The sequence below is a fragment of the Pelodiscus sinensis genome, chromosome 7 (assembly GCF_049634645.1).
Source record: "Pelodiscus sinensis isolate JC-2024 chromosome 7, ASM4963464v1, whole genome shotgun sequence".
Taxonomy (NCBI): Eukaryota; Metazoa; Chordata; order Testudines; family Trionychidae; genus Pelodiscus; species Pelodiscus sinensis.
In genome coordinates this window covers 27,700,712-27,725,997 of record NC_134717.1, presented here as the reverse complement: position 1 = coordinate 27,725,997, position 25,286 = coordinate 27,700,712, and the positions used below count along the sequence as shown (strand labels likewise).

The window sequence follows — 25,286 nt, the reverse complement described above, 5'->3', positions numbered from 1 at the left end:
TTCCCTCAGGGGTCATGTTTCCTAGACCTTTAATCATGTTTGTTGCTCTTCTCTGGACTTTCTCCAATTTCTCCACATCTTTCTTGAAATGTAGCCCTGATAACTGGACACAATACTCCAACTGAGGTCTCACCATTGCAGAGTGGAGTGGAAGAATTACTTGCTTACAATACTTCTGTTAATGTATCCCAGAACTATGTCTGCTTTTTTTTCTTTGCAATATTTTCTTGACTCATATTTAGCTTGTTTTCCATTATGATCCTAGATCCCTTTCTGCAGTACTCCTACCTGGACAGTTGCTTCCCATTCTGTATGTGTGTATGATTGGTCCTCCTTAAGTGGAGCACTTTGCATTTGTCCTTATTGAACTTCATCCTATTTACCTCAGATCATTTCTTCAAGTTTGTCCAGATCATTTTGACTTATGACTCTGTCCTCCAAAGCACTCGCAACCCCTCTCTGCTTGGTAGCATCCTCAAACTTTATAAGCGTACTCTCTATGCCCTTATTTAAATCATTGATGAAGATATTGAATAGAACCAGTCCCAAAACTGATCCCTGTGGACCCTCACTTGTTATGCCCTTCCAGCATGAATGTGAACCATTGATAACTACTCTCTGAGAATGGTTATCGAACCAGTTATGCATCTACCTTTGAGTAGCCCCATCTAGGTTTATTTCCCTAGTTTATCTATAAGAAGGTAATGGGAGACTATCAAATACTTTACTGAAGTCTTGGTATATCATGTCCACTGCTTCCCTCTTATCCACAAGGCTTGTTATCCTACCAAAGAAAGCTGTCAGGTTGGTTTGACATGATTTGGTCTTTACAAATCCATGCTGGCTGTTACCTATCACCTTATTATCTTCCAGATGTTTGCAGATGGATTCCTTAACTATTTGCTCCAGGCCCAGAAGTTAAGCTGACTGATCTGTAGTTTCCTGGGTTGTCCTTATGTCCCTTTTATAGATGGACACTATATTTGCTCTTTTCCAGTCTTCTGCAATCTCTCTTGTCTTCCATGACTTTTCAGAGATTATAGCTAAAAGCTTAGATATCTCCTCCTAGAGTATTCTAGCATGCATTTCATCATGTCCTGGTAACCTGAAGACATATAACTTTTCTAAGTAATTTTAAACTTGCTCTTTTCCTATTTTAACTTCCAAAGCTATCTCCTTTTCTCCAGCATTCACTACTGTAGGCATCCAATCAACTCTAAACTTTTTGATGAAGGACTGAAACAGAGAAGTTGTTAAGAATCTCTGCTATTTCCGCATGTGTCGCTATATATCTCTACACAATACTACCAAATGAACCAGTTGTCCCTACTTATTAACACAAAAGTCAACAAAAATACCTAAAAAATATCAGAAAATATTAACAACACAGATAGGAAACCCTGAACATGATTAAAACAGAGGTAGATTTAATGACATTTTGTGGTCAGGAGCTTAACAGACAGGTGTAAACTGATATTGAGAAAGGATACATGTCTATCAATTCAGCATAATGCAATCTTAGAACTGGTATGAACAAGATGTAGTCTGTTGACAGGTTAAAAAAGGGGTTGCTGATAGTTGTTGGACAATTCCTTTTTGTCAGTTTCTCATTATCGAAGAATCTTTCATCTTTTTGCCCTTTAATAAGTGTGGTTTAGAATAGAAAAGGCTTGAATAACTCTGCACTGGATATGGAAGATAAACTCCTTATAAATCTGTTAAATAATTTATTATCCAGAATACAATACAATCACAAGAACAATACAATTATAGACCCAGTGCTTTTCGTGCTGCTTCAGTATCTTCTGGCTCTAGAAGCCCATTACATATGGGAAAGCTCATTACATATGAGTTTGTCTGGGATATATCACAGGCCAACTCTCAAGATAAATTTGTAGTTTGACATAAGCTATCATGAAACAAGACTTATTCTAAAGACATTGGAAGTGGGTTAGCTTAAAAACAGTGGGAGAGTGCAGCAAGAAAGTAAGCAAGAGTATGGAAAGGATAATTTAAACTCAATAAATATATAGGAATGAAGGTAAGTGAGGGGAGAAGGATTGACATATCAGGTCCTCAAAACTCAGCTGAAATGGAGCAAAGAGTGAGAAAACAGCAGGCAGTCTAGAAAAACGATTAGTTGGGAAATCTATGGTGACAGTGACCCCTTCAGTTTAGTTCAGATAAGTTCATGAAGGATAGGTCCATCATTGACTATTGGTCAAGATGGTCAGGGATGCAACCCCATGTGCTGAGTGTCCACTAGCCTCTGTTTGACAGAAGTTGGGAGTGGACAACAGAGGATGGATTGCCTGAAGACTGCCTGTTCTGTTCATTTCTCTGCAGCACACAGCATTGGCCACTGTCAAAAGCCAGGATTTTAGACTATATTTTAGACCCAGAATGTCCATTCTTATGTTCTTAGTTTCACTGACTTCTTGTGATCTAGACAATAATTGCCTGTCATTTAAGTACCGTTTTCTAATTTGTTTCCCAATATTCTTTATTAAGAAAAGTTACATAAAGCAGAAAGTATAAAAGTCATAAGGATAAGATGAAATGACTGTGGCTGCTGCTACCCCAAATACAGCAGCTATAACTTATTGGACCAAACAGGTATCTAAAATAGTATTTGTATCTAATAGCTGTATATTCCAACTGCATTTTCTGTTATTTTGATCTGTCTCTTCACATAATGCCAAATTTTCCAGCCAAGAAGTTTGTGTTTCCTTGGGAAGTTGCGTTTTTCTCATCATTAGGTTTTGAAGGTGGGTCTATAGCAATATATTTAATTTGAAAACCACCTGCTGTCACTGAGGCATCTGACAAAAACTTTATGGTCATGAGATTTCCTATGGAAAGAAAGAAGGGAAAAAAGTTACTTATTTTCAACTGAATGAAAAGTGCTGCTTTGGAAATTGTTTAGGTCTCCGACCCCCCTTCTCTCTTAAGAGCAATATTTGTGTATCTCATTGAAAACTAAGCAAGGAGCTCAAGAGCCACTCACCAATATTAATAAGAGTTTTAATTGAGTAAATAGTGAGAAAGCCTTTCAGGCGTTGGATCAGTATTGCTTACTGGATGGGATCGGGTTAATGTAAGGGACACCCTTAAATTAGGTAGAGTAAATAGGTATGTTGGCCCAAATCCTCAACCTAAATTAGGGAATTAGGGACCTAAATATCTTTGAGGATCTTGGCCAATGCCTCTAGAAGCTTTGGGGAGCACTGGGGAAGTGAGGTTGCTGAACTATTCTTTCATCTGTGCAGGGCCGGCCTGAGGCATTCTGGCATCTCGGGCATGGGCATGCGGCGCCGCCCCCTAGGATGTGGGGAGTGGGCCCACCCCTAGGGTGCACAGGCCTGCCCCCAGGACACATGGCGCATGCGTGGCCTGGCTACAGCCTCTGGCGCGCAGCCCGGGACCTGCCCCTGGGTCGTATGGCGCAAGTGCAGCCCAGTCCAGCCCGGCCGTCACTGCTGGGACATGCGCCGGGCTGTGTAGGGCCCCGCGACCGTGGGGGGAAGGGCGTTGCTGGCCAGTGCTGCGGGGATGCAGCCGGACCGGTGCTGCAGGAGCCAGGTGCGTGGCACCTGATGGCACCTGTAAGGGACACCGCGTGCCCCTTACAGCTGCCATCAGGCGCCCCCCATCGGTTGGCACCCTGGGCAGCTGCCCTGCATCTTTGCCTCTCTGCCTGGCCAGCATGAAGGAGGCAGAGACATGACAATGTAGCATTCATGCTCCCTTTGCTGTGGCTAATCCTGAGGAGTGGCACTAGACCTGTTGACTTTTAGCACACTCTAAATGCATGGATGTGCATTAAGCCAAATTTCTGCTCGCCTGAACAAAGCAAAGAGAGAGGTAAGGCTCAGTCAGATTGAAATCCAGGTCAAAGATCACACAGGCAAAATTGATTAGCGCTAGAAAGAACTTCTGGGTATCTTCTTCCTTTCTCCTGTGTTTTAATCACAGGAGCACAGCACATGTTTTTCCAGATACTAGGGGCCAGATCCTGCCATCTTTTCAGCGAGATTACTCACCGTAAGCAATCTATAGAACCATGTGTAGAGTATGGATGTTAAGGACTAGTCAACTATTTGATAAGCAAATGCTTATTGGATAGTCAGTTGACTAGTCAATTCGCCCCTCCCCCCGCTGCCTCTATCACTTAGAGGCAGCAAACGACTGATCCCGGCTCAGCTGTGCAGCGCTGTCCCTTTCAAATGCTGCCTCGGCATTTCCAAGCGGCAGCTGGGATCAACTGTGTGTGCCTCCGCGCTTGGAGTCCCCAGCTGATCCCGGTTCCACTGAAATTCTGGGCAGAGCCCGGGATTGACTGGGGAATCCCCCACTGACCCCAGTGGACTCCATGCTGCACTGCCACTTTGAAATACACAAAAGCCCCCATTAGGGACTCTTCTACGTTTCAAAGCTGACATGCCGCGTGCAGCCTGGAGTCAGCGGGACTTCCCCCTGGGCTGCATGCGGAGTTCTGCATTCCTTCTTTGAAATGTACAAGAGCCCCAGTGGGTGCTCTTGTACATTTCAAAGGAGGAATGCGGAAGTGCCTATCGACAAGTTAAGTAGTCAATGGAAATTCCACCAACTATTCGACTAGTAAAATAACCGATAGTTAACATCCCTAGTGTAGAGAAAAGTACTCAGCATGAACAAGGGAGGCATAATCCAGGCTGGAACAAACAGGCTGTGTCTAGACTGGCAAGTTTTTTCTGCAAAAGCAGCTGCTTTTGCGGAAAAACTTGCCAGCTGTCTACACTGGCCGCTTGAATTTCAGCAAGAACACTGACTTCCTACTGTCTGAAATCAGCGCTTCTTGCAGAAATACTATGCTGCTCTCATTCAGGCAAAAGTACTTTTGCGCAAAAGGGCCAGTGTAGACAGCTCAGATTTGATTTGCGCAAAAAAGCCCCAATCGCAAAAATGGCGATAGGGGCTTTTTTGCGGAAAAGCGCGTCTAGAGGTGGCACAGATGCTTTTCCGCAAAAAGTGCTTTCTGTCTCAAATTCTTTTTCTTTAGCTGCTTTTTCATTTGATCTTTAGTTCTTGTTCATTCTATGTTCTTTTTCTATTTGCTTATGTTAATGAATCTCTGTCTCATCTCATCTGTTTCTCCAAGTATCTTTCATCCTTTTTAGAAGGGGGAAAAATCCTGCCTTATTGTTCAGTTGTATTCGTCTGACAATCAGTGACATACTATTTTATTCATAAAGGAGATTAATAGTGAATATTTATAAACTTGTAAACAAACTCATAAACTCAAGCTCATTAACAAATTGCTCGGTGTTTTCAGACAACTTAATAGTTAAAAGCCATAGGTGCAGATTTAATAGAGGACCCTTGGGGAAAAAAAGGATGCTCCAGAACTGACTGGCATGTAGCCCCATGGAGCAGTGTCTCCCCCTTCCTCTGCAGTACCTCCCACTAGCCAGTGGCCTTGCCAGTCAGCTCCTCCTGCCTACTACAGTCACTATTCAGTGGCTTGCAGGTGGAGTTTGGAAGGAGAGGGAGGAGTGGGGTCTGGAAGAGGCAGGAAGTGGCAGAATAAGGGTGGGAAGAGGCGGGGTAGGTGGAAAGGCTGGAGTGGAGATGGACTTGGGGCAGAGTGGTGGTGGGGGTCTAGCACCTCTCAGGAACTGCAGAAGTTGGTGCCTATGTTAAAAACCCAAAGATACAATGTACTCCCCAATTCCAGAGACTCCTTTTCAGACACATTCTCTCTAAGGTTTTGTCTACTCTTAAAGCACAGCCATGGCAGTACTGTTGTGGCAACATTTTCACCTGAAAGTGTGGCCACAGCAGGAGCGCTGCGAGAGCTCTCCCAGCACTCTATATAAACCACCTATGTGAGGGGAACAGCTAACAGTCCTGCGAGTGCAGCTTTCAGCGATGTAGCTTGTTTCACACAGTCACTTAACAGCACTGTAACTTGCTGTATTTGGGGTACTGGTGGGGGGATTCATGGGCCTGGACTACAAAGTTACAGTGCTGTAAAGTGCCAGTGTAGACTTGCTCTAATATGAGTCTCAGGTCTGATTTTTCAATCCCTATTTCTGACTAATGGGAATATTTCTTTACTCGATATTAGATGTGTGGGTAGGGCTTGTAGGAGTAAGACACTGATTACAGACATGCTATATAAACTCCCAAATCAGTGAAGTAAGTTTAATGCAAAGGGGAATTTTGCCTGAGTAAAGACTACAGTGTTAGTTCCCAATGCTTTGTCTAACTAGCCTTCTCCAGGATGTCTCTTCTTTTACACTTATTTTTAAGCAAATGTATTGACTAAAATATATGCTAGAAGGTTTGCATGGTGGCTTCAACATGTAAGCCAGGAAGCGGGCATTTAATCTTCAAACATCTGGTCCCCTGACCCAGTAGGTTGATATTTTGTCCATGAACAGTACATACCTGTGCTAATTATATCATCTGGAAGTTCATCTCCACAGTACCTAAAAAATGATTGTAAATGTTTCGTGATAAATATGAATGAGCAAATATAAAATAACATAAATGCCACATTGATACTTTAACAGAGAAGGATGGAGTACCCCTCCATTGCAAGTTGTTCTTTGGGGTCTATTCTAACATACAAAAAGTTATTGGCTTAAGTACTTTTATCTGAACCATTTCACAAATGAGAGTGAGGGACATACCTGCCAATGGGAAGGGGACAGAGAGGCCAAAGGAACAGCTGCTCTGGGGCCTGGTGATTCAAAAGAGCCTGGGACTCCTGGCTGCCACCATCACTACCCCAGGAGCAGTGGCAGATGGAGCCCTGGGCCCTTTGAATTGCCACCAGAGTGCCGTGTAGCGTGTTTCAAGCAGTTCTGAGGGGGTGGGTGCGCCATCACAGCACAGTCCAGTAGTGCTAACAGCTGGCTGCCCCAGGCCTGATCCTTTCAGGAGTGCACAGCCATCCCTCCACCCCACCTGGCCCAGCGGAACCTGTGGAACTCCTTGCCAGAGGATGGCGTAAAGGCTAGAACTTTAACAGGATTCAAAAAAGAGCTAGGTAGATTAATGGAGGTTAGGTCCATCAATGGGTCCATCAAAGGATAGGTAGGAATGGTGTCCCTAGCCTCTGTTTCTCTGTAGGGTGGGTGGCAAGGGAGAGACCACATGAAGATTACCCCGTATGATCTGACCCTGTATGGCCTTTGTTATGTTCTTATGTGTTAAGTCTTTTGGCCCCCTTGCTGAGGGTGGAGAGAAGAAATATTACGTAGGAAGTAAAATTTGCAATAATTGAAGAAAGTAAATGAACTGAAAGAAGGCAAAGAGCTATTCATTTTCATAAGGAACAATAATCTGAAGCTGAGGGAGGCCAACCCTAGGCTGGACATCAGGAAAATGTAAAGAGGAACTGTCCTAAAGAGGAACTGTCAAGGGAAAAAACCAGGATTGAGTCCTGCCTTTGCTCCTTGATAATGTACAAAGGAGGCATTAAAACTAAAAGCAGTGAGAATTTGAAGGGTTTTTTCCCTTTGTTTATTTACATTACAAATTCAGATGTTCTACACTGAAAAACTGTGGTTGTTGTGGAACCAGTGAAATGATGACATCACAAGAGTAAAGAGGGTAAAAAATTGAGCAAGTATGCAGGAAAACAATTTTTGTCAGATTGTTTAAAACTCCTTGGGGTTTGGGGTCATTGTTTAATATTTATTTTATATCAATAAAGAATAATATTGTGAGTTGTGCATTTTTCCTAATAACTGAACCCCCCTCACACATTCCTTCAGTTAAGGTGTTAGAGCAAACACTAATTGTGCCAACATGTCAAAGAGATCTTCCACCAAAGCCATAGATGGATTTCTAAAGTAACAATAAGTAGTTGTTGAGAAAATCTTGTGGGTTTTCTTGATATCTCATAAAGAAGCAAAAAAGTGCCAAATCATAATTTTAAAAGATCTTTGCAGGTCACCTTTTTACTAGTATTGAGGAAGACTGCCAAAGGAGATGGTTTAGGCAAAAAGAGGTAAATAGTGAGGACGCAAAATGTGTAGATGATACTAAACAGCTCAAGATAGTTAAGACCAAAGCAGATCGTGAAGAGCTTCAAAAGGATCTCACAAAACTAGGAGACTGAGCAACAAAATGGCATATGAATTTTAATGTTGATAAATGCAAAATAATGCATATTGGAAAACATAATCCCAACTATACATACAAATTGATGGGGATTAAATTAGCTACTACCACTAAAGAGACATTGTGGATAGTTCCCTGAAAACATCCAAACAATGTGCAGCAGCAGTCAAAAAAGCAAAAAGAATGATAGGAATAATAGAAAATGGAATAAAGAACAAGGCAGAAAATATCTTATTGCCTCTATATAAAACCACGAATACCACGTACGGATGTGGTCGCCTTATCTTAAGAAAGATATATTATCATTGGAAAAAGTTCAGAAAAAGGCAACAAAAATGATTAGGGGTATGTCTAGACTACATGCCTCTGCTGGCAGAGGCATGTAAATTAGACTACCCAACATAGTTAATGAAGCGGGGATTTAAATATCCCCCACTTCATTAAAATGGCTGCCACGCTGTGCCTGCTCAGCTGATCATCAGCACTACACTGCAGTCAAGATGCGGATTGGTTGGCAAGGAAAGCCTTTGCTGACCGATCCTGTAAACCTCATTTCACAAGGCAAAAGGGAGCGGTTGACAAAGGCATTCCCTGTCGATCCACATCTTGACTGCCGTGCTGGGCCAATGATCAGCTGAGCTGGCACAGTGTGGCGGCCATTTTTATTTTAATGAAGCGTTGGATATTTAAATCCCCGCTTCATTGACTATGTCGGATAATCTAATTTACATGCCTTTGTCAGCCGAGGCATGTAATCTAGACATACCCTAGGGGTTTGGAACAGGTTCTATATGAAGAGAGATAAAAAGACTTGGACTTTTCAGCTTAGAAACAAGGAGACTAAGGGGGGATATGATAAAGGTCTATAAAATCATGACTGGTGTAGAGAGAGTAAATAAGGAAAAGTTGTTTCCTTGTCCCCATAATATAAGAATTAGGGGTCACCAAATGAAATTAATAGGTAGCAGGTTTAAAACAAACAAAAGGAAGTACTTCTTCATGCAATCCACAGTCAGCTTATGAAATCCCTTGCCAGGGGATGTTGTGAAGGCCAGGATTTTGACAGGGTTCAAAAAAAAGCTAGATAAATTCTTGGAGGATAGATCCATCAATGACATTAGCCAAGATGGGTAGAAATGGGTAGAATTGGTGACAGGGGAGGGATCCCTGGATGATTACCTGTTTTGTTCATTCTCTCTGGGGGCACCTATCATTGGCCACTGTTGCCAGACAGAATACTGGGCTAGCTGGACTTTTGGTCTGACCCAGGATGGCTGTTCTTACGTTCTTACTGCATTTATTCAAGAATGTATTAGGTGCAGGAAGCACTCCTTTAAGTTCTATGTTGTCAACACAATCTTTTTCTGAGCATACTAGCAATATTATGCCTTGAACATTGTAAGTATATTGCTTTAAATATATGTATAGAAATGTGAAAATTATGTTTACCTGCCCACAAAGCCAGTGACATCATCATAGCTATCATAAACTTCTAAGAAATCAGCCATGCATGCAGTGTCATCTTCAACATCAAAATCCAGGAACTGTAGATGAATCCGTTGCCCATACTTCAGTCTAATATGCCAGTAGCATATTTGTTCATTTTCATACTCGTTTGGGTAGCCTGGTGACTTAAAAATGTGTTTTGCACCTGTGAAAATTCCACCACATTCTTTTGCTAAGAGAAAAATAAAAATAGAGTTTAATGCGTTTCAGGTCTTCATGCCTTTGTGTGTGTTAGCTCTTCTGGACTAAATATTACATAGAATCAACTCAGTGTAACAGTAGTAAGACTCTTGAGTGTTGTTCTTATGTTTTATAACCTCATCATTCTGAACAAGTACCTGTGATTACACATATATGAAGTATAGATGGAGTTAATATGTTGGCAACTAGGGCCCTAAGTCAAAGACCATTGAGGTCAACGGAACTATTCTCATTGACTTGGATCAGATTCTAGGTTCTCTGTAAAGAAAATTGGGATTTCAAGCTAAATCCACCTATAGGCCTCACAACTGCACTTACAAATCACCCCACTTCCAACCTGGTCTCTTGTCCTTTAAGTCTTCTTAAAATGCTTCCCGTGCAAAATGTCTGTAAACTCTAGACCCTCCTCTAGCCCTCCTCCCCATTCAGTTAGGCTTTTTTTTCTTCTTCATCCTATTCCCCTTTCCTTTCGGCTTTGGCTCCCTGACTTGGGACGGTAGGGCTTGGGCTGGCTCAAGCTTAGGTCCCCCCTTGTGGAGTCATGTAATAAGTGTTGTTGTTGGGGGTTGTGGTGAAATGAATTTGGTGTATTTTGATTTTAAACTCTTCGGCACAGGGACTTTGTCAGGAAGGACTTGCATCCCAAACTCAAAGTTGTTGCATAACATGCTGCCGATATTGTGCTTCTCAAAGAACAATAGAGGCCTAAATTCAATTAAAAATGACTTAGCATCCTCTCCTGCCCTTTCCCCTGAAAACAGGCAAATCTTCTCAAATCTGAACAATATTCTCCATTGGCTACGTCTACACTGGCCCCTTTTTCGGAAGGGGCATGCTAATTTTGAAAGTGGGAATAGGGAAATCCGCGGGGGATTTAAATATCCCCCGCGGATTTAAATAAACATGTCTGCCGCTTTTTTTCCGGCTTGGGGAAAAGCCGGAAAAAAAGCGTCTAGACTGGCCCGATCCTCCGGAATAAAGCCCTATTCCAGATGATCTCTTATTCCTACTTCAATCATGTTAATGTAGATAGCACCTACTAAATGATTTACCCAGCATTGTTTGGGTCCTTAACTCAAATAATTTTTGTTTTTCTTCATTTAAATCACTGTTCTGGAGTGGAGCTGGAGATGAAGGGTTCAGTATACAGGCTGCCCCAGAGAGCAGGGGCGGATGTAGGGCAGGGCGAGCGGGGCGGTGGCCCCTGGCCCCACGCTTCAAGAAGCCCCGCGCATGCGCCGTGTCAAAGAGGGGGCCCTGTGAAATTGTGCTGCCCTGAGCCCCACAAAATCCTGATTTGCTCCTGCCAGAGAGAGTGGACTACACCAGCCCTCTTCACCAGAGTAGCTTGGGGCTAGGTGAGGAGCACCTGTCCATAGCCACTGCAGCTCCAGTGGACACAGTCAGGGGAGGGGTACAGACAAACAGACACACAAACAGACAAACTCTCTGAAAGATGCAGTAGATATCTGTCTCTTTCTCTGCCCCTGCCCCCTAGTGGCCCAATGGGGTTGCAGCTGTTCCAGTCCTCATCTCTGGCCCCTTGCTGCCTCCTGTGGTCATTCTCTCATGTAACTTCCTGCCCACTCCTCTCCCTTTCCATTTTATGAGAAACAATCAAATTCCATGCACATCCCATTATCTAGACAACCAAACCCTGATCTTGCTTTAAGTTATGATAAGAGAAAACTGCATATCAAATTTGGAGGTCCTAGTTAGCACTTATTGTTTAGGAAGAGTTAATATAAAATAATATATAGAGATATACCTATCTCATAGAGCTGGAAGGAACCTTGAAACGTCATCAAGTCCAGTCCCCTGCCTTCACAGCAGGACCAAGTACCATCCCTGACAGATTTTGCTACAGATCCCTAAGTGGCCCCCTCAAGGATTGCGCTCACAACCTTAGGTTTAAGCAGGCCACTGCTCAAACCATGGAGCTATCACTCTCCCCATTACTGAGCTCTTGAACAAATGGACTCAGATGAACAGACAGACAAACTCACATTTGTAAAATATATAGTAAGAAGGTTGCTGGATAAGTCAAATATTTCAATCCCAGGTTTAGCACTTACTTGGATTTACGTGTTTCAACTCCCATTATAGACAGGAGGTGTTGTGTAAATCCTCCACGCAATCCAGTATAATGTGGATGTAAGATATTTAACTTTTTGTATTATAAGTCTGTAACTTTCAGTTATTATAAGTTATGTGACTTGATATGTAACTCTCTGCTACGTGACTCTCAGTTATTCTATGTAACTCTCTGCTATTGTAAGCCATGTAACTCAGTTGTTCTAAGTCAGTGGTCACCAGCCAATCAGGATCAGCTGGTAGATGTTGGAGCCTCTGACAGGTGATCTTGCCTGGTTTGCCCAAGAGGCTATCAAGTGCCAGCACTTCAGCTGCCCCTCCCCCAACTGCTGCTCATCTCCTGCCCTTTCCTTGGAGCTGCCCCTCCCCCGGGAAGCCTCCTGTTTTCTGGGCAGGGAAAGGAGGGGCGCTAATATCAAGATGGCCCCTCCCACTCTGTATCCTTTCGCAGAGAGGGATACAACAGGGCTTGGGATGGAGGAAGTTTGCTGGCTGCTTTTGGGAGTGGTGCAGGGCCAGGGCAGGGGTGAGTCTGCCTTAACCCCACTGCTCCACCAACCAAGAGCCACCTGAGGTAAACAGGGCCCAGCTGGAGCCCACATCCCGAAACTCTACCCCAGTCATGATCTCCCTCCTAGACCCTAAGTCTGTGCCCTAGCCCCGAACACTTCTGCATCTCAACTGTTTGCCCCAAGAGCAACTCAGAGCCTCTCTCACACTTCAGATCCCTTAATCCAAAACCAGAGCCTGCACCCCAACTCTCCACCCCAGGCTGATGAACATGAGTGAGGATGGGCAAGGGAGGGAGGATGGAAGTAGCAGGGGCGGGGCCTTGAAGAAGGGGCAAGAGTATTTATATTTGAGGTAGATCTTGGATTGCACTTAAATTCAAAAAGTGGTCTTGTGCTTAAAAAGGCTGGATACCACTCTTCTAAGTCATGTACATTTCAGTCATTGTGCGCACCTTAACTTTCTGATAAGCCATGTAACTTTCTGTAACGTCCATGTTTCAAGGTCTGCAACTTTTTGCAAGCTTTTTAATTTACAATCTTTAAGCCCTGGAACATTCTATTCTGTGACAAGGGAGCTGGTGGGCAGGTGCGGATGGAGAGAGAGTGTGAATTGGGTAATGTCTGTGCCTTTACTGAGAGGAGCCAGGAGGTTACAGACCTGGAGCCAGGGACTAGGTGGGGGTCTGATCTAATCTTCCCTTGCACATGAAAAAAAGGCGAGAAATGGAGGTGCAGTGAAAATGAGAAGAAGAAATGAATATTCATGAGGAGATTGAGATTTGGGCAGGCCTTTCGGTGACGGACACAGAGAAAGAACTGAGTGTACATGACAGACGTTGCCCAGCTCAGTAAAGAGAAGAGAGGATGCAGATATGGGCCGTATGATCAGTTCACCGGCCCAGAGTAATGACTGCAGGCAGACACTGGCAGACTCACCATGTTTGGCTTCTGCTGCCTTTTTTGTGCAACTCGTCGCGTGCATAAGTATATGACTATCTGAGTGTATGAATGAGGAGGTGCGGTATGAAGGAGTTCCATTCCCTCTTTGCTTGATCAAATAGCAGCATTGAATAAATCAGTATAAGTATAACCCTGAGATGGTCTCCAATGAAAATTTGGTAACAAGGAGCAAAATCTCCCATGAATGGGATCAGGAGTAAGTTCTAAATTTGCCTATCTGCAGATCATTTGGAAAACATTTCCATTTAATGATGTTTCATCTCTTGTGTTGCATTGGCTATGTGCTTGGGATGGAAAATGATTCAATCAGCAGAGTAGCAATAAGATGGACACCTGAAGGCAAGCTAAAAACAACATGGCGAAGAGCTGTGAAGCTGGGAGCCACTGAAACACTTGCCAGAAACAGTCAAGAATGGAGGAGCTTTGTTGCTGCCCTAGCTGCCAGAGGAGTAATTAGAACATGATGATCTCTCTGAATTTCTCTGGCTATGTCTAGATTGCAGTGTTAAATTGGGAAAAGATACGTAATTTGTGGTAGGCAAATTGCGTATCTTTTTCCAATTTACTTTTGAAAGAGGCTTTCTGAAATTTGGCACGTCTATATGGCGCCAAATTTTGGAAAAAAGTGTTCTTTTGACACATCCCTTATGCATCGTAGAACGAGGTTTACAGGGATGGTGAAAGAGCACGTCCACTTTTTCAAAAAATAACTTTGGGAAAAGAAGACGCATTCCTTGGATGAGGCATTGTTTTTCCAGGATACCTCCAGTATCACAGAACAGCAATGCAGTCTAGACATAGCCTCTGTGTGGGAATTTAATTTGAGAGCTGATAAGCAGGGAAAAAAGCAGTTTCAGTCAGGGACATATTTCCCCCACCACCACCACCACCAAGATTGTGCAAAAGACTAAGATCCCCAAACAGTCAGAAACTCCTTAGTTTGAACTTCAAACCCAGTTCTACGATTTGTGTTAAGTAGAAGGTCAGATTAGATGATCAGAATAGTCCCTTTGGCCTTAAAATCCCTAGGCCGGAACCTCAACTGATGCAAATCAGCTCTGCGTACGTTAACCTTTTGATCACTATGGAACCAATGTTATCCCTACACTGTGTCATCATAGTACTGCTGAGCATCCATGTTAATCATACATACACATTCTTCAGATTCTTACATGTAAATCAAAATGCACATTCTTATTTTTCATCTGCTTCTACTTATTGCTAAATTTCCTGCCAAGTTAAAGTTCCAATTATAGGTGATGCCTATTAAAGGGATAATCACAACTCAAATTTGGGTCAAACTCTTGATGATACAAGCTTTAACAAATAGAAATTTACCACTACATTTTTTCATACTCTCATGAAAATTATCATTTTAAAACCAATACTCTGCTGCAGTGTGTGAAACCACAAAATAAAACTGATTTCATAGATTTTAGTTTGTACAAACTGAGAGAAAGAATAAAAGGAAAACACAATAATTCATTATTATTATTATTATAATAGATAAGTTTAACATTCTTGTAATTTTAATGACCTGTTATCTAGGGCCTAGAGAACTAGGTAAAATATGGCCGTGCACAATATATTATTTTTAATTTTTCTTTTAGAATTATTCATAAAACATACAGACCAAAATATTCCAACTTAGGTGCCCAAGGTTACTCATTTAAATAAAAATAGCTGCTAAGTACCCATGGCCTAATAAAAATTTAGAAACTTCAATGTACACACTCACATTGGAAAATTTTGACCACATCTCATTGGAAACATTAGCCATATTACTGATTTACTACCTAGCAATCAGACTATTTTACTTAGGAAAAAGGCATGTAATTAAGCAATATTGGAGTTTTTAGACACACCATGGGGGTTGTAACAGTAGGCATCCCATCTCTCACTTCTGTTAAGGCGAATCCCATAATCAACAATGCCAGTCTTTCCAAAGCCACAGTTGGGTCTAGCTTTCACAATCGGATAACCAACTCTGCCCTTAGCCATCCAGCCAGCGGCACACAAATGGAAACCTGTAACAGAAGGAAAGTACTGTGGCTGTTTTGCACATTCATTCTAGGAAGGAAACATTATAAAAAGTATTGCTTCATTAAAACTCATAAAATTTTTCTCTTTGCCAAACTCTAATTCATGTATAATTAGCTTAATGCAAATCATATCATGGTACTTAGGCAATTGCTGGGACAATTTGCAAGGACAATTCTGAATGCAGGGTATTAAAACACTTCTTGTCCTCCACAATATTTGTTTTCCTCAATGAAAAATAAAAATCAGATGTGGATGGACTGTAAAGTTCCCCACCCTGGAAAATACAATACCAACCTTTGTATTCAAACTAGATGTCAGATTAGTCATGTAAATATACTGATTGCTTTGTTTCTTTTTTAGTGCCTGATCCTACAACCTCACTCAAACATTACTTATGTGAATAAGGGTTTTCAGGACTGGGCTCTTCAGGTGAATAAAAAGATGTATTATACATAGGATAAACAGAGGCAACAGAAATGCTTAGTGAATTAAAAACAATCTGTTAATACAACAATATGATTGAGAGTTTAAAAACAATAATAAAATAATTCAAAGTTATTCATTACTTAGCACAGTACAAAACAGCTCTGTCATAAGTTGACCATATTTTTAAAGTAAAAAACCAGAACACTTCTTTTGTGGTATTTTTTTAGGTGGTGAAATAGTCACAAACAACAAAATGTACCCTATTATTAATGTTGCTAGTGCCTGTTGCCACGTTTTGATTCAACAGTGATACGTAGTCCTCACATGGGAGGATTTTTTCACAATAACTTAATGTTCTGAATGAATTGATCATGGAACACTGAACAAATGTTTTCACATTCACTTGGAGCAAGGTAACCCCTTCAATAGGGTCTGGATTCATTCAGCTCCACATTTCAAACACTTGTCATCACATTGAACACCCTTTCCGCTGGACTGTTTGTTCTCAGCAGGCCCACTGATGGGAGTGGGGGCAAAGGCAGAAATTGCCCCAGGGGCCAGCAGTTCAAAGGACCTGGGATTCTAGATGCCAATGCTACCAAATTGCTGCTGGAGTGCCATGCCATGCACTCTGGGCAGTGCAGAGGGCCTGCTGCCCTTGGCCCTGCCTCTTCTGAGAGCATGGGGCCACCCCCCTACCTCTGCCCCACGTTACCCAGAGGCCCACAGAGGCTGTTGGTTTCACTGGTTCTGAGTATCTGTGGAGCAAATTTAGCAAGATGCCATGGATAAACACTATAAAAAACAAGTGTTTTGATGTATTAAATGGAAATGTGGGACATTCCAGATGGAGTTTCTGAAGGCACAGATCATTTTATTAAGAAAATGCAGTGTAGGGGAACACCCAGAGCTTCTATCTCCAATAGCACCTTCTTCATGTAACACAGTGGTGCCAAGACTTGAGGCTGAGGCTGCTGCTCCCAAGCTCAAAGAATGGACTGATCCATTGGGCTGAATCCACTCTAATGGTCCATCTCACACACAGCACAAAGAGTCACTCTAGCACAGCAAGCAGCTGCTACAGCTGTTTGCGGTACAGATCATATAGCAGCCTCTAGCATACAAGGGGAGGAAACTGCATACAATTCAAGCAAAATTCCTGAGTTGCTTGTGTTTTCTCACAAGATTGCAATTTCTACCTCCAAATTCATGACACTTGCAATAACACAGCGCTGGATGTGTGATGTGAGACTCAAGTGACTCCACATTCAAATGTACCTTTTCTTTCATACCTATTTTCCTTGCTGCCTCCATTTGCTGGTATGTGGCTAGCTGTCCTCCTTCATATTCACACACTGTTTTAGCTTCTGCATAGGTGAGCTGATATTTTCCAGCCCGTGACTCCCTGTGGTACACTCCAGCTGCTCGCTCTGTGGGATCAAAGCAATTAAGAGTTGTAGTATTTCTTAGGAGTACTGAATAGAGGATTCCAACTGGCCTCCCTTCCTGGATGATATCAGACCTCATTGCTGCCAACAGTTGATCAGGAACTGCAACTTGGGCTACTGCCCAGGTGAGAAAATAAACAAGATATTCAGCTGGAACTGTGTGTTATTTAGAAAGCTTCAGGAAAATGTGTGTCCCTCCCAACACGGGGGTATTGGAGTCCTACGGGAGAGGGGTTTCTTAAAACACAGTGAGTCAACATACTTCTTAAATTATTCTCAGAACTACTACTTACAAAGCAGCAGCTCTAGCAATGATGAACTCTTCTAAGAAATACTGTCTGGGATATCTCACACTAAGAGGCGTTCTTTCCTTAATGGTAGCCCAATGTACTTTTGGATGTAATTGTGACAGATATGGTAATTTTCTGCCAATTCTATTTGGTTTCCCCAGGACACAAACTTGATTCAATAAAGGATCACTTAACTCAGCTACCCCTCTGAAGCCAAGTATTTCAGGAGTTCATTGTATGAAAAAGGGAAATAATTATGTATTACTATATGTAACTTTTTAAGGGGATGGCATGACTAATGTAAAGCCTGGAAAATGCTATGAGCTTCAAAGGACTCTTTTGGATAATGTTCTAGACAAGATTGACCTTTTTGTTCAGTAAGTTTTCTAGTATGGAGTATTTCCCCACCTAGAGAAAGCAAATGTCCCCCTCTGGACCAAATCTTTTGGAAACTACACCTTAAAGTGAAACCATAGTCTATCTGATCTCTGCATATCAAAGGCCCAGAGTATATAAAGGAGTGAGGACTCATGAGGGTTCTTGTTCTGAGAAAAAGCTGTTATAATCTGGCAAAAAACTCTGTGTGGAATTAGGAGGGCTGCTCGCTGGCAAGAGCTCTTGGACTTGGGATGGTTTCTGGTCAGCTTATAAACATGCCTGTGGGTTCTTCTGTTGATTCTCTGTAATGCTTCCACCTTGGCTACGTCTAGACTGCAAGCCTCTTTCGAAAAAGCCTCTTTTGAAAAAGAGCATCTAGACTGCAAGCAGTTCTTTCGAAAAAGCAAGCCGCATTGTTTACATTTGTTTTAGAACACTTCAATAGTTCTATGATTACTGCTGCTGAAGGGTCCAATGATGCAGATGATTTGCATGCAGAACTCCCATTGATTTCAGTAGGAAACTTCACTCCATTTAAAATCTGACAGACACAACTGTACAACAGGCTGTATTGCTGCTAGTAGTCAACATGACCAAAAAAATTGGCAACTATAAAGCCATTTTACACAATAGTAATACAGCACTGCAGGGGGGGAAATCCTTTCTTTTGGAAGAGTGCTTTGATTCATTAGGGACATTTTTGTTAACTTTCCCTCCATTGATCTGTGCTTGGCAATGAAAGGAATCCTAGTGTAGACAGCCTGATGGCTGCCAATACAGTTTTTGGACTCATGTTAATTAGACTTTTCCCAACAGGGTAAGATGAATTGCTGAAATAGCCTCAACATGTGGTGTAAGCATATGCTTATATGAATACACTCAAATATTTCCTTTGTGTAAACAAGACTAATATACATTTAATGGAGTTGGGGTGGTTCCAATGCAAAAATCTAATAGATTATAACATATGCTAGCTACACAATAACTATAGTAATACATGTTTGCTCCATTTAAAACATTTTCACAATCTTTTTTCAGTCAAGATCTTTTTTTGTAGGAGATAGCTTTTGAGACCACAAAATTGTCATCAATCAGGGTATGTCTACACTACCCCCCTAGTTCGAACTAGGGGGGGTAATGTAGTCATACGGAGTTGCAAATGAAGCCCATACAGCTAGTTCGGATTAGGAAGCCTAATCCGAACTAGCCTAATCCGAACTAGCTAGTCCGTACCGCGTGTAGCCGTGCGGCACGGGGTCCGAACTAGCCGGCATTTAAAAATGGCGCCAGCCGGCTTTATGCAAATGAAGCCCGGGAAATTCAAATCCCGGGCTTCATTTGCAACTCTGTATGACTACATTACCCCCCCCCCCAGTGAACTAGGGGGGTCGTGTAGACATACCCTCTGTGTTTAACCTACATAGCCAGACACTTGCTTTCTCCAGTAGTTAACTGCATTTGATATAGTTATATATGGATTCAAAATCTGATTAATACAGTAAAGAGATGCATAATTTTAACATTACAGTACTTCCATGTGATAATCAGGGAAATGAAGTAATCAGTCATCATGTCTCATAAATAAGATAATAAATTAATCTAAAAATCAAAGGCTTCAATCTTTGGGTCTCACTGCATGTCTAGACTGCATCCCTCTGTCAGCAGAGGGCTGCAAATTAGGCAGGTTGACATTGCAAATGAGGCAGGGATTTAAATATCCCGTGCCTAATTTGCATAAAAATGGCCACCATATTTTGCCAACTCAGCACTTTGTCGGCAAAAAGAGGCAGTCTAGAGGGGGATCTGTCGAGAAAGAAAGCCTATTTTGACAGATTCTGTAAACCTCCTTGCAGGAGGCATAAGGGATCTGTCAAAAAAGGCTTTCTTTCTTGACAGATCCCCCTCTAGACTGCTGCTTTTCTCCGACAAAGCTCTGTGCCGAAAAAAAGCAGCGGCCATTTTTATGCTAATGAAGCACAGGATATTTAAATCCCCGCTTCACTAGCAATTTCGACCAGCCTAATCTGCATCCCTCTGCCAGTAGAGGGGTGCTGTCTAGACATACCCTGGGAGACATATATCAATAAATATGCCCATATGCAAACACACACTTAAAGATGCATTATCAGGTCTCTGTAGTTAAGGCTGAACCAAGTTCTACTTGTACTCACAAACACACATATCTGATGCACTTTGTACATCCTGAGTAAATGGTTTAATGCTGGCATTAGAGAACAGCAAGCACTCCAGCTGGAGCTGATTACAGCACTACAAAGGCTGTTCTCTGCAGAGGGAGAAGGCTGGCTGAGAAAAATACATTCTCCCTAGGTGCCTAGCTGGGAATTCTTACCCAATAGTAGTAAAGGATTCTTAACAGCACAAAGGCCTGCTTAGTGTAGAACTCTTTATGCTTGTCTGTGGAGATGTTTTAAAGGGTTACTTCTGGCTAGGCAACAGTCTACCCGTCAGGGGTGAAAATAACTTAAATTTCTTACAGGTATTGTTGTGTTGCCCCTTGGGGAAGAGGGAGGAGCTCAGTGCTGGAGGTTGGAGGGCGCGATATGACAGTACCTGTAAGAAATGTAAGCAGGGGTGGAATGCAGGGAGCTCAGTGCAGGGTGTGAGGATGTGGGGAGTGAAAGAGTGAGGACAGGATGTTGAGGTGTGTTTGGGTCCATGCATGGGGTTGGGAGGCATGTGGGGAGTGGATGTGCGGGGGGGGCTTTTAGGGATTCTCGATTCCTACCTCTACTTGTTGCTTGCTGTTCCCCTTCAGTCACTGTCAGGGAGTGAAATGGAAGAACAGAGCATGGGTCACTCACTTCTCTCCTGCTTCCCCACACCAGCTAGGTGGAAGAGAAATACATGGACATTGTGCTGTCCTCTTGCTCCCTGACAGCAAAGGAAGGGGAACAGCAAGCAACAAGCAGTGTTGGTAGTGATGGCGGGGGGGGGGGGGGGGGGGGAGGGGCGGGGAGGCTTTGGGCCCCTCTGCACTTCCTAAAAGGTGCGTCAGGGCTGCAGCAGTCCTGAACCAGCATGGAACATGCCACTTTCAGCTGCCTGGCTGCCTGCTGCTTAGTGCAGCAGCCTGCAGGAAAGACCTTGGAGCCCAGCTGGAAGTTTGCTGCCTCCTCCTGCAGCAGAGTGCCCAAGCCAACTCTTACAGGAGAGACACTCGGGGGAAAATGCCTCACTTTCTCCTCTCCAACCAGTAAGAATCTTCTACATGTGCTATATATTACAAACATTTTTCATTGTTTTTGAAACATTGTATATTGAAGTCATTTTTGCTGGGATTCCTCCATTAATTACTGTCCTTTGGACCCTACCATATGGAGTACAGCTTGTCCAATTGACAAGGTGTAGTTCTTCCACTGCTGGCCCTCCATAGCTCTTTCTGGAGTCCAGGAATGGAGAATGCTATTGATTTAAAAGTGATTGACCTTCCTCCAAACCCACTTTCACAGCAGCAGGTGAGATCTGAATGTAAAGTGCTTGATGAAATTCAGTGTTTTCTTGCTCTTTTTTAAATTTGGGTTGAGTCAACTTGCTCATGAGGAACTTACTTTAAAATTAAAGAAATATCCTCTAATTTGTCTTCTCTTGCTATCTGAAGCTAATTAGGACAAAGCATCTTCCCCTCCATCCCCATTCGAAATGTAGCCCTGTATAACACAATAAAAATGTTTGAGCAAAGTTACTCTGATATTTTTAGTAATTTTACAATAACTGCTTTTGGAACATGCCAGCAAAAACTGACTTCAGTCAAATAAATAAGATCTTAGTATAAAGCAAATATATTCAGCAGCACTAAGAATTCATTCATGCATAGTGAATTTGAACACAATACATTGGGTAGCAGAGGAATAAGATGAACAAAACATACAATTCTAGTCTGTCCTGAAATCAAGTCAAAGCTCCAGAGCTGTGATATGAGGCCATCAGGACAAAATAGTTGAAAGTTATTTTCTGAGGTACTCCATGAGTTCTTTTTGGTAAATGAATGATCCATTGTTTTTCTTTCATCTTTATTATCACTATAAATCCTTTTATTGCAAGTGGTGCTGACACCAGTGTTTTTGGGAAGAGTTGTCCTGGTTCAGTCAAGTTGACACTTTGCTTCTTCATTTAAAGAGAAGTGAAGCAAAACTAGGACATTTTATAAAATGAATAAAGCATTTCCACTCAGTCCATAAAAAAGGCAGTTGCCGAGACCATTATTGTTATCATTACTTAACATTTATGTTGTGGAAGCATGTAAAGGCCATTTTTTGAGGAGTAACATTAGTTCGAACCAAAGGCTTTGGTTCAAACTAACGCGTCCCAGCACGTACTCCCTGGTTCAAATCAGCTGGTTTGAACTCCCTGGTTCAAATTCGAACTAGCGTGCCAGGCGAGATCTTGCTAATGAAGCGCGGGAAATTTAAATCCCCGCTTCATTAGCTATTTCAGTTTACTACATTTGCATTCCTAGTCTGAACTAGGGAGCAAATGCAGACGTACTCTATGATATCTCAAATACATCTAAGAAAGAGTGGCTATGCCCAGGACTTGGTGGGAAGGGGAAGAAGTTAAAAAAGTGTTCTTGTATAGAAAAGATTTGCGAGAGAATGATGTTTCTCTTCTCCTATTCATACATCACTAGTTCAGTTTTTAAATGTTTTAAGGGCAGTGACTAGATTTACCTATGCGTTCATATGGCTCCTAATGCAAAATGGTCCAGATTTTGAATCCAGGCACTATGCAATCACTAATAACAACATAAATTAAACTAACCAGAAATATTTTAAGAGATGCATAATGTACTATAGAAGATAAAATACTGTATAACTATTACTTTATAAACAAGCCCTATGTGACACACAATTGCTTGGTTGTTATTTATGTCAATGTGTTTTGTAATACTGTCCTTGAATATAAGAGCAAATGTGTAATTTTAAAAAGTCCTTTTACCCACATATGAAATAAGAGACTACTGACACAATATTTTTACAGGCTTCATTCTTTCATAATTATTCCTCAGTTGCTTAATCATGCCAGCAATTCATAACAAAAACCAATACACACTTTCCCAGAATTTTTACTGAAAATTTAGTTTCACATGTAGAATACTATGTATTTGTGCTATGTTCATGCAAAAGCTATCGTGCTCCTTTTACAGCTGTTTCCTTTTTTCCTTCATTAGAAAAACAGCCATTTAACAAAAATAGTTTTTTATTTCAGCTCATGCTTTCAGATACATTCAACTTATATAATTTATGGATTATTTTCCCGTGTAGCCTTTAGTTAGCAAATAAGTGTGAAAACATTAAGAAAATTAGGCAGAATTGTAAATTACTTAGATAAAATTCCTACTGATTTCAATACAAGATCTTGCTGTTAGTTATGTATAGTATATTTTTAAATCATTTTAAAGAACTGTGGTTATTTCTGCAGCAAAGAGTTTATGAATTAATTTTTTTCTTACCTAACCAAATAGAGTTACGCAGTACTCCATCCTTGAATCCCCAACTTTGAGCCTCATCCCACAGCAAGACAAAGAAGAAAATTAGCATGATCATCTCTTTTGTCTGAGCTATTAGCCTGTAAATGCTCTCTGTTATAACCTCTACTAGCAGCTGCCTAAATTCTGTTGGAACATCTGGTAACCTGAACTTAAATAGTGCATTTTCCTATGAGGTCAGCAAGCCTGCTCCAATTGAACTTTCTGTAGTATTGTTACAGAATTAAATGTGATGTCTGAGTTGGTTGGTCTGACTCATTTTATGGTTCCCTTGCTTATGTGTCTAATTGTTAATGTATCCATAACTACCAAAGCACATGTGAAAACTTTTTATGTGCCAAAATTTGTTCTTTTCTTTATTCTTCAAATACATTCCTGTGCTAAAACTGAGTAGCAAATCTAACAGTGGATGATTAATCTATTTACACGGTACATTATTCATTGTCATTCTAATGATCTGGTCTAGTGGAATTTTTCATGGACTTGTCCTGAGTAGCTGTACTGCTTTTTGCCAAATGCTTTGACTTAAATATTTAGACTAAATGATATCTCTTATTCAGGGTCAACCAGGAACTCCCCCCGTCAGCATATTACTAGAAGAGTCAAAGGGTCAAAAAGTTATGCTTTTGGTTCTGACAGTGGGGGAATGAAGCTTTCCTAACCAAACCTTAGAATATGATTCATGGTATGACAGCTGTCTGTCGACCTAGCTTCCCTTCTTGTTGCAGGGTAAGTGCTCATAAGCAGCTGTTCTTTGTGGGCAGGACTATGTTGGAATAAAAAGGGAGGAAATGATAGTGTGGAAAAAATTCTGCTACACTACCTCTTGTTCTTGAAGAGCTTAAGGTGGAGTCCAGTCTCCTGTGGTGGCACAAGAGATTTGTACATATTGTTTTGATAACACCCTGGAGTCTGGACTCAGAAGAAGTTATGGTTCACGATGTGTTCATTTGCCATGACCTCAGAAATTAATGAAAACCAGCAATGACAAGAAAAGGGTCAAGTGATAAGTTCACACTCAGGACGATTTTTTTTTTTGCATAAATTTCTGTTTCATCAAGGGAAGAAAAGATTCTTAAATACCATTGAATCACCATCAGCTGGGATAGAGGGAATAATACATATGACATATTACAAACGTATTCAGGGGTGCTAGGACAATTTTTATAGTGGAGGTGCTGCTGATGGAAACCAAGGAAACATCCTCATTTGGTGTTTGTTATTTATTACTATTTCAAGCCAAGGGGTGTAGCAACACTCTCAGCACCTTTTGTTTCAGCCCCACTGCACATATGCATGAAGCTGGTCACTCTGCCCTTTCCAAAACACACACACACACACACACACTTGCTGAGCAGGATTGGAAGTATTTAGGGGAGCAGGCAGAATTGGGGATCTTCCTCTTCTCTTTTAGTAGAGGAGGGAAAGATGTACCCTCCCGCTTACATACCCCTGGATCTATTCCTATTTATTATAGTCAGTGACAAAAGCCTGCCTTAAAGCAAGTAGGGGTATTTGGTATTTGTGTTGTCTCCTTGCACAATGCTGACCTGAGCAAACATTAAACTGCTGAGAACTAGCCCGAGCAACATGCAATCTTAACTCTGGCCTCTTTCAGCAAAGCTCTAGTGTGCACTGTTTACACACACTTTTACTCTGCCAACCCCACAGCTGCTGAAGTATACAAGTTCTTCATCTCCTTTTACAACTCATTCACTCTCCCCATATAAGTCACTGTTTTAAACGAGGTTTTTCTTTGTGGATGAGTACTGAAAGATCAGCATACAGAGAAACCATCCCCCCTACA

At 41.8% G+C, this 25,286-nt stretch overlaps 1 protein-coding gene across 1 annotated transcript; it reads right to left on the bottom strand.

Moving 5' to 3' along the window:
- Positions 1–1,405: 1,405 nt before the first annotated feature.
- TNFAIP6 (TNF alpha induced protein 6) lies at positions 1,406–23,622 on the bottom strand. Its single transcript, XM_006125639.4, has 6 exons — positions 23,444–23,622; positions 17,150–17,287; positions 15,254–15,415; positions 9,565–9,793; positions 6,433–6,473; positions 1,406–2,852 (listed from the first exon to the last, which is right to left on the bottom strand). The coding sequence occupies exons 1-6, from the start codon at positions 23,535–23,537 to the stop codon at positions 2,689–2,691; spliced, it is 828 nt and encodes a 275-aa protein (XP_006125701.1). The 5' UTR covers positions 23,538–23,622; the 3' UTR covers positions 1,406–2,688.
- Between the last annotated feature and the right edge of the window lie 1,664 nt (positions 23,623–25,286).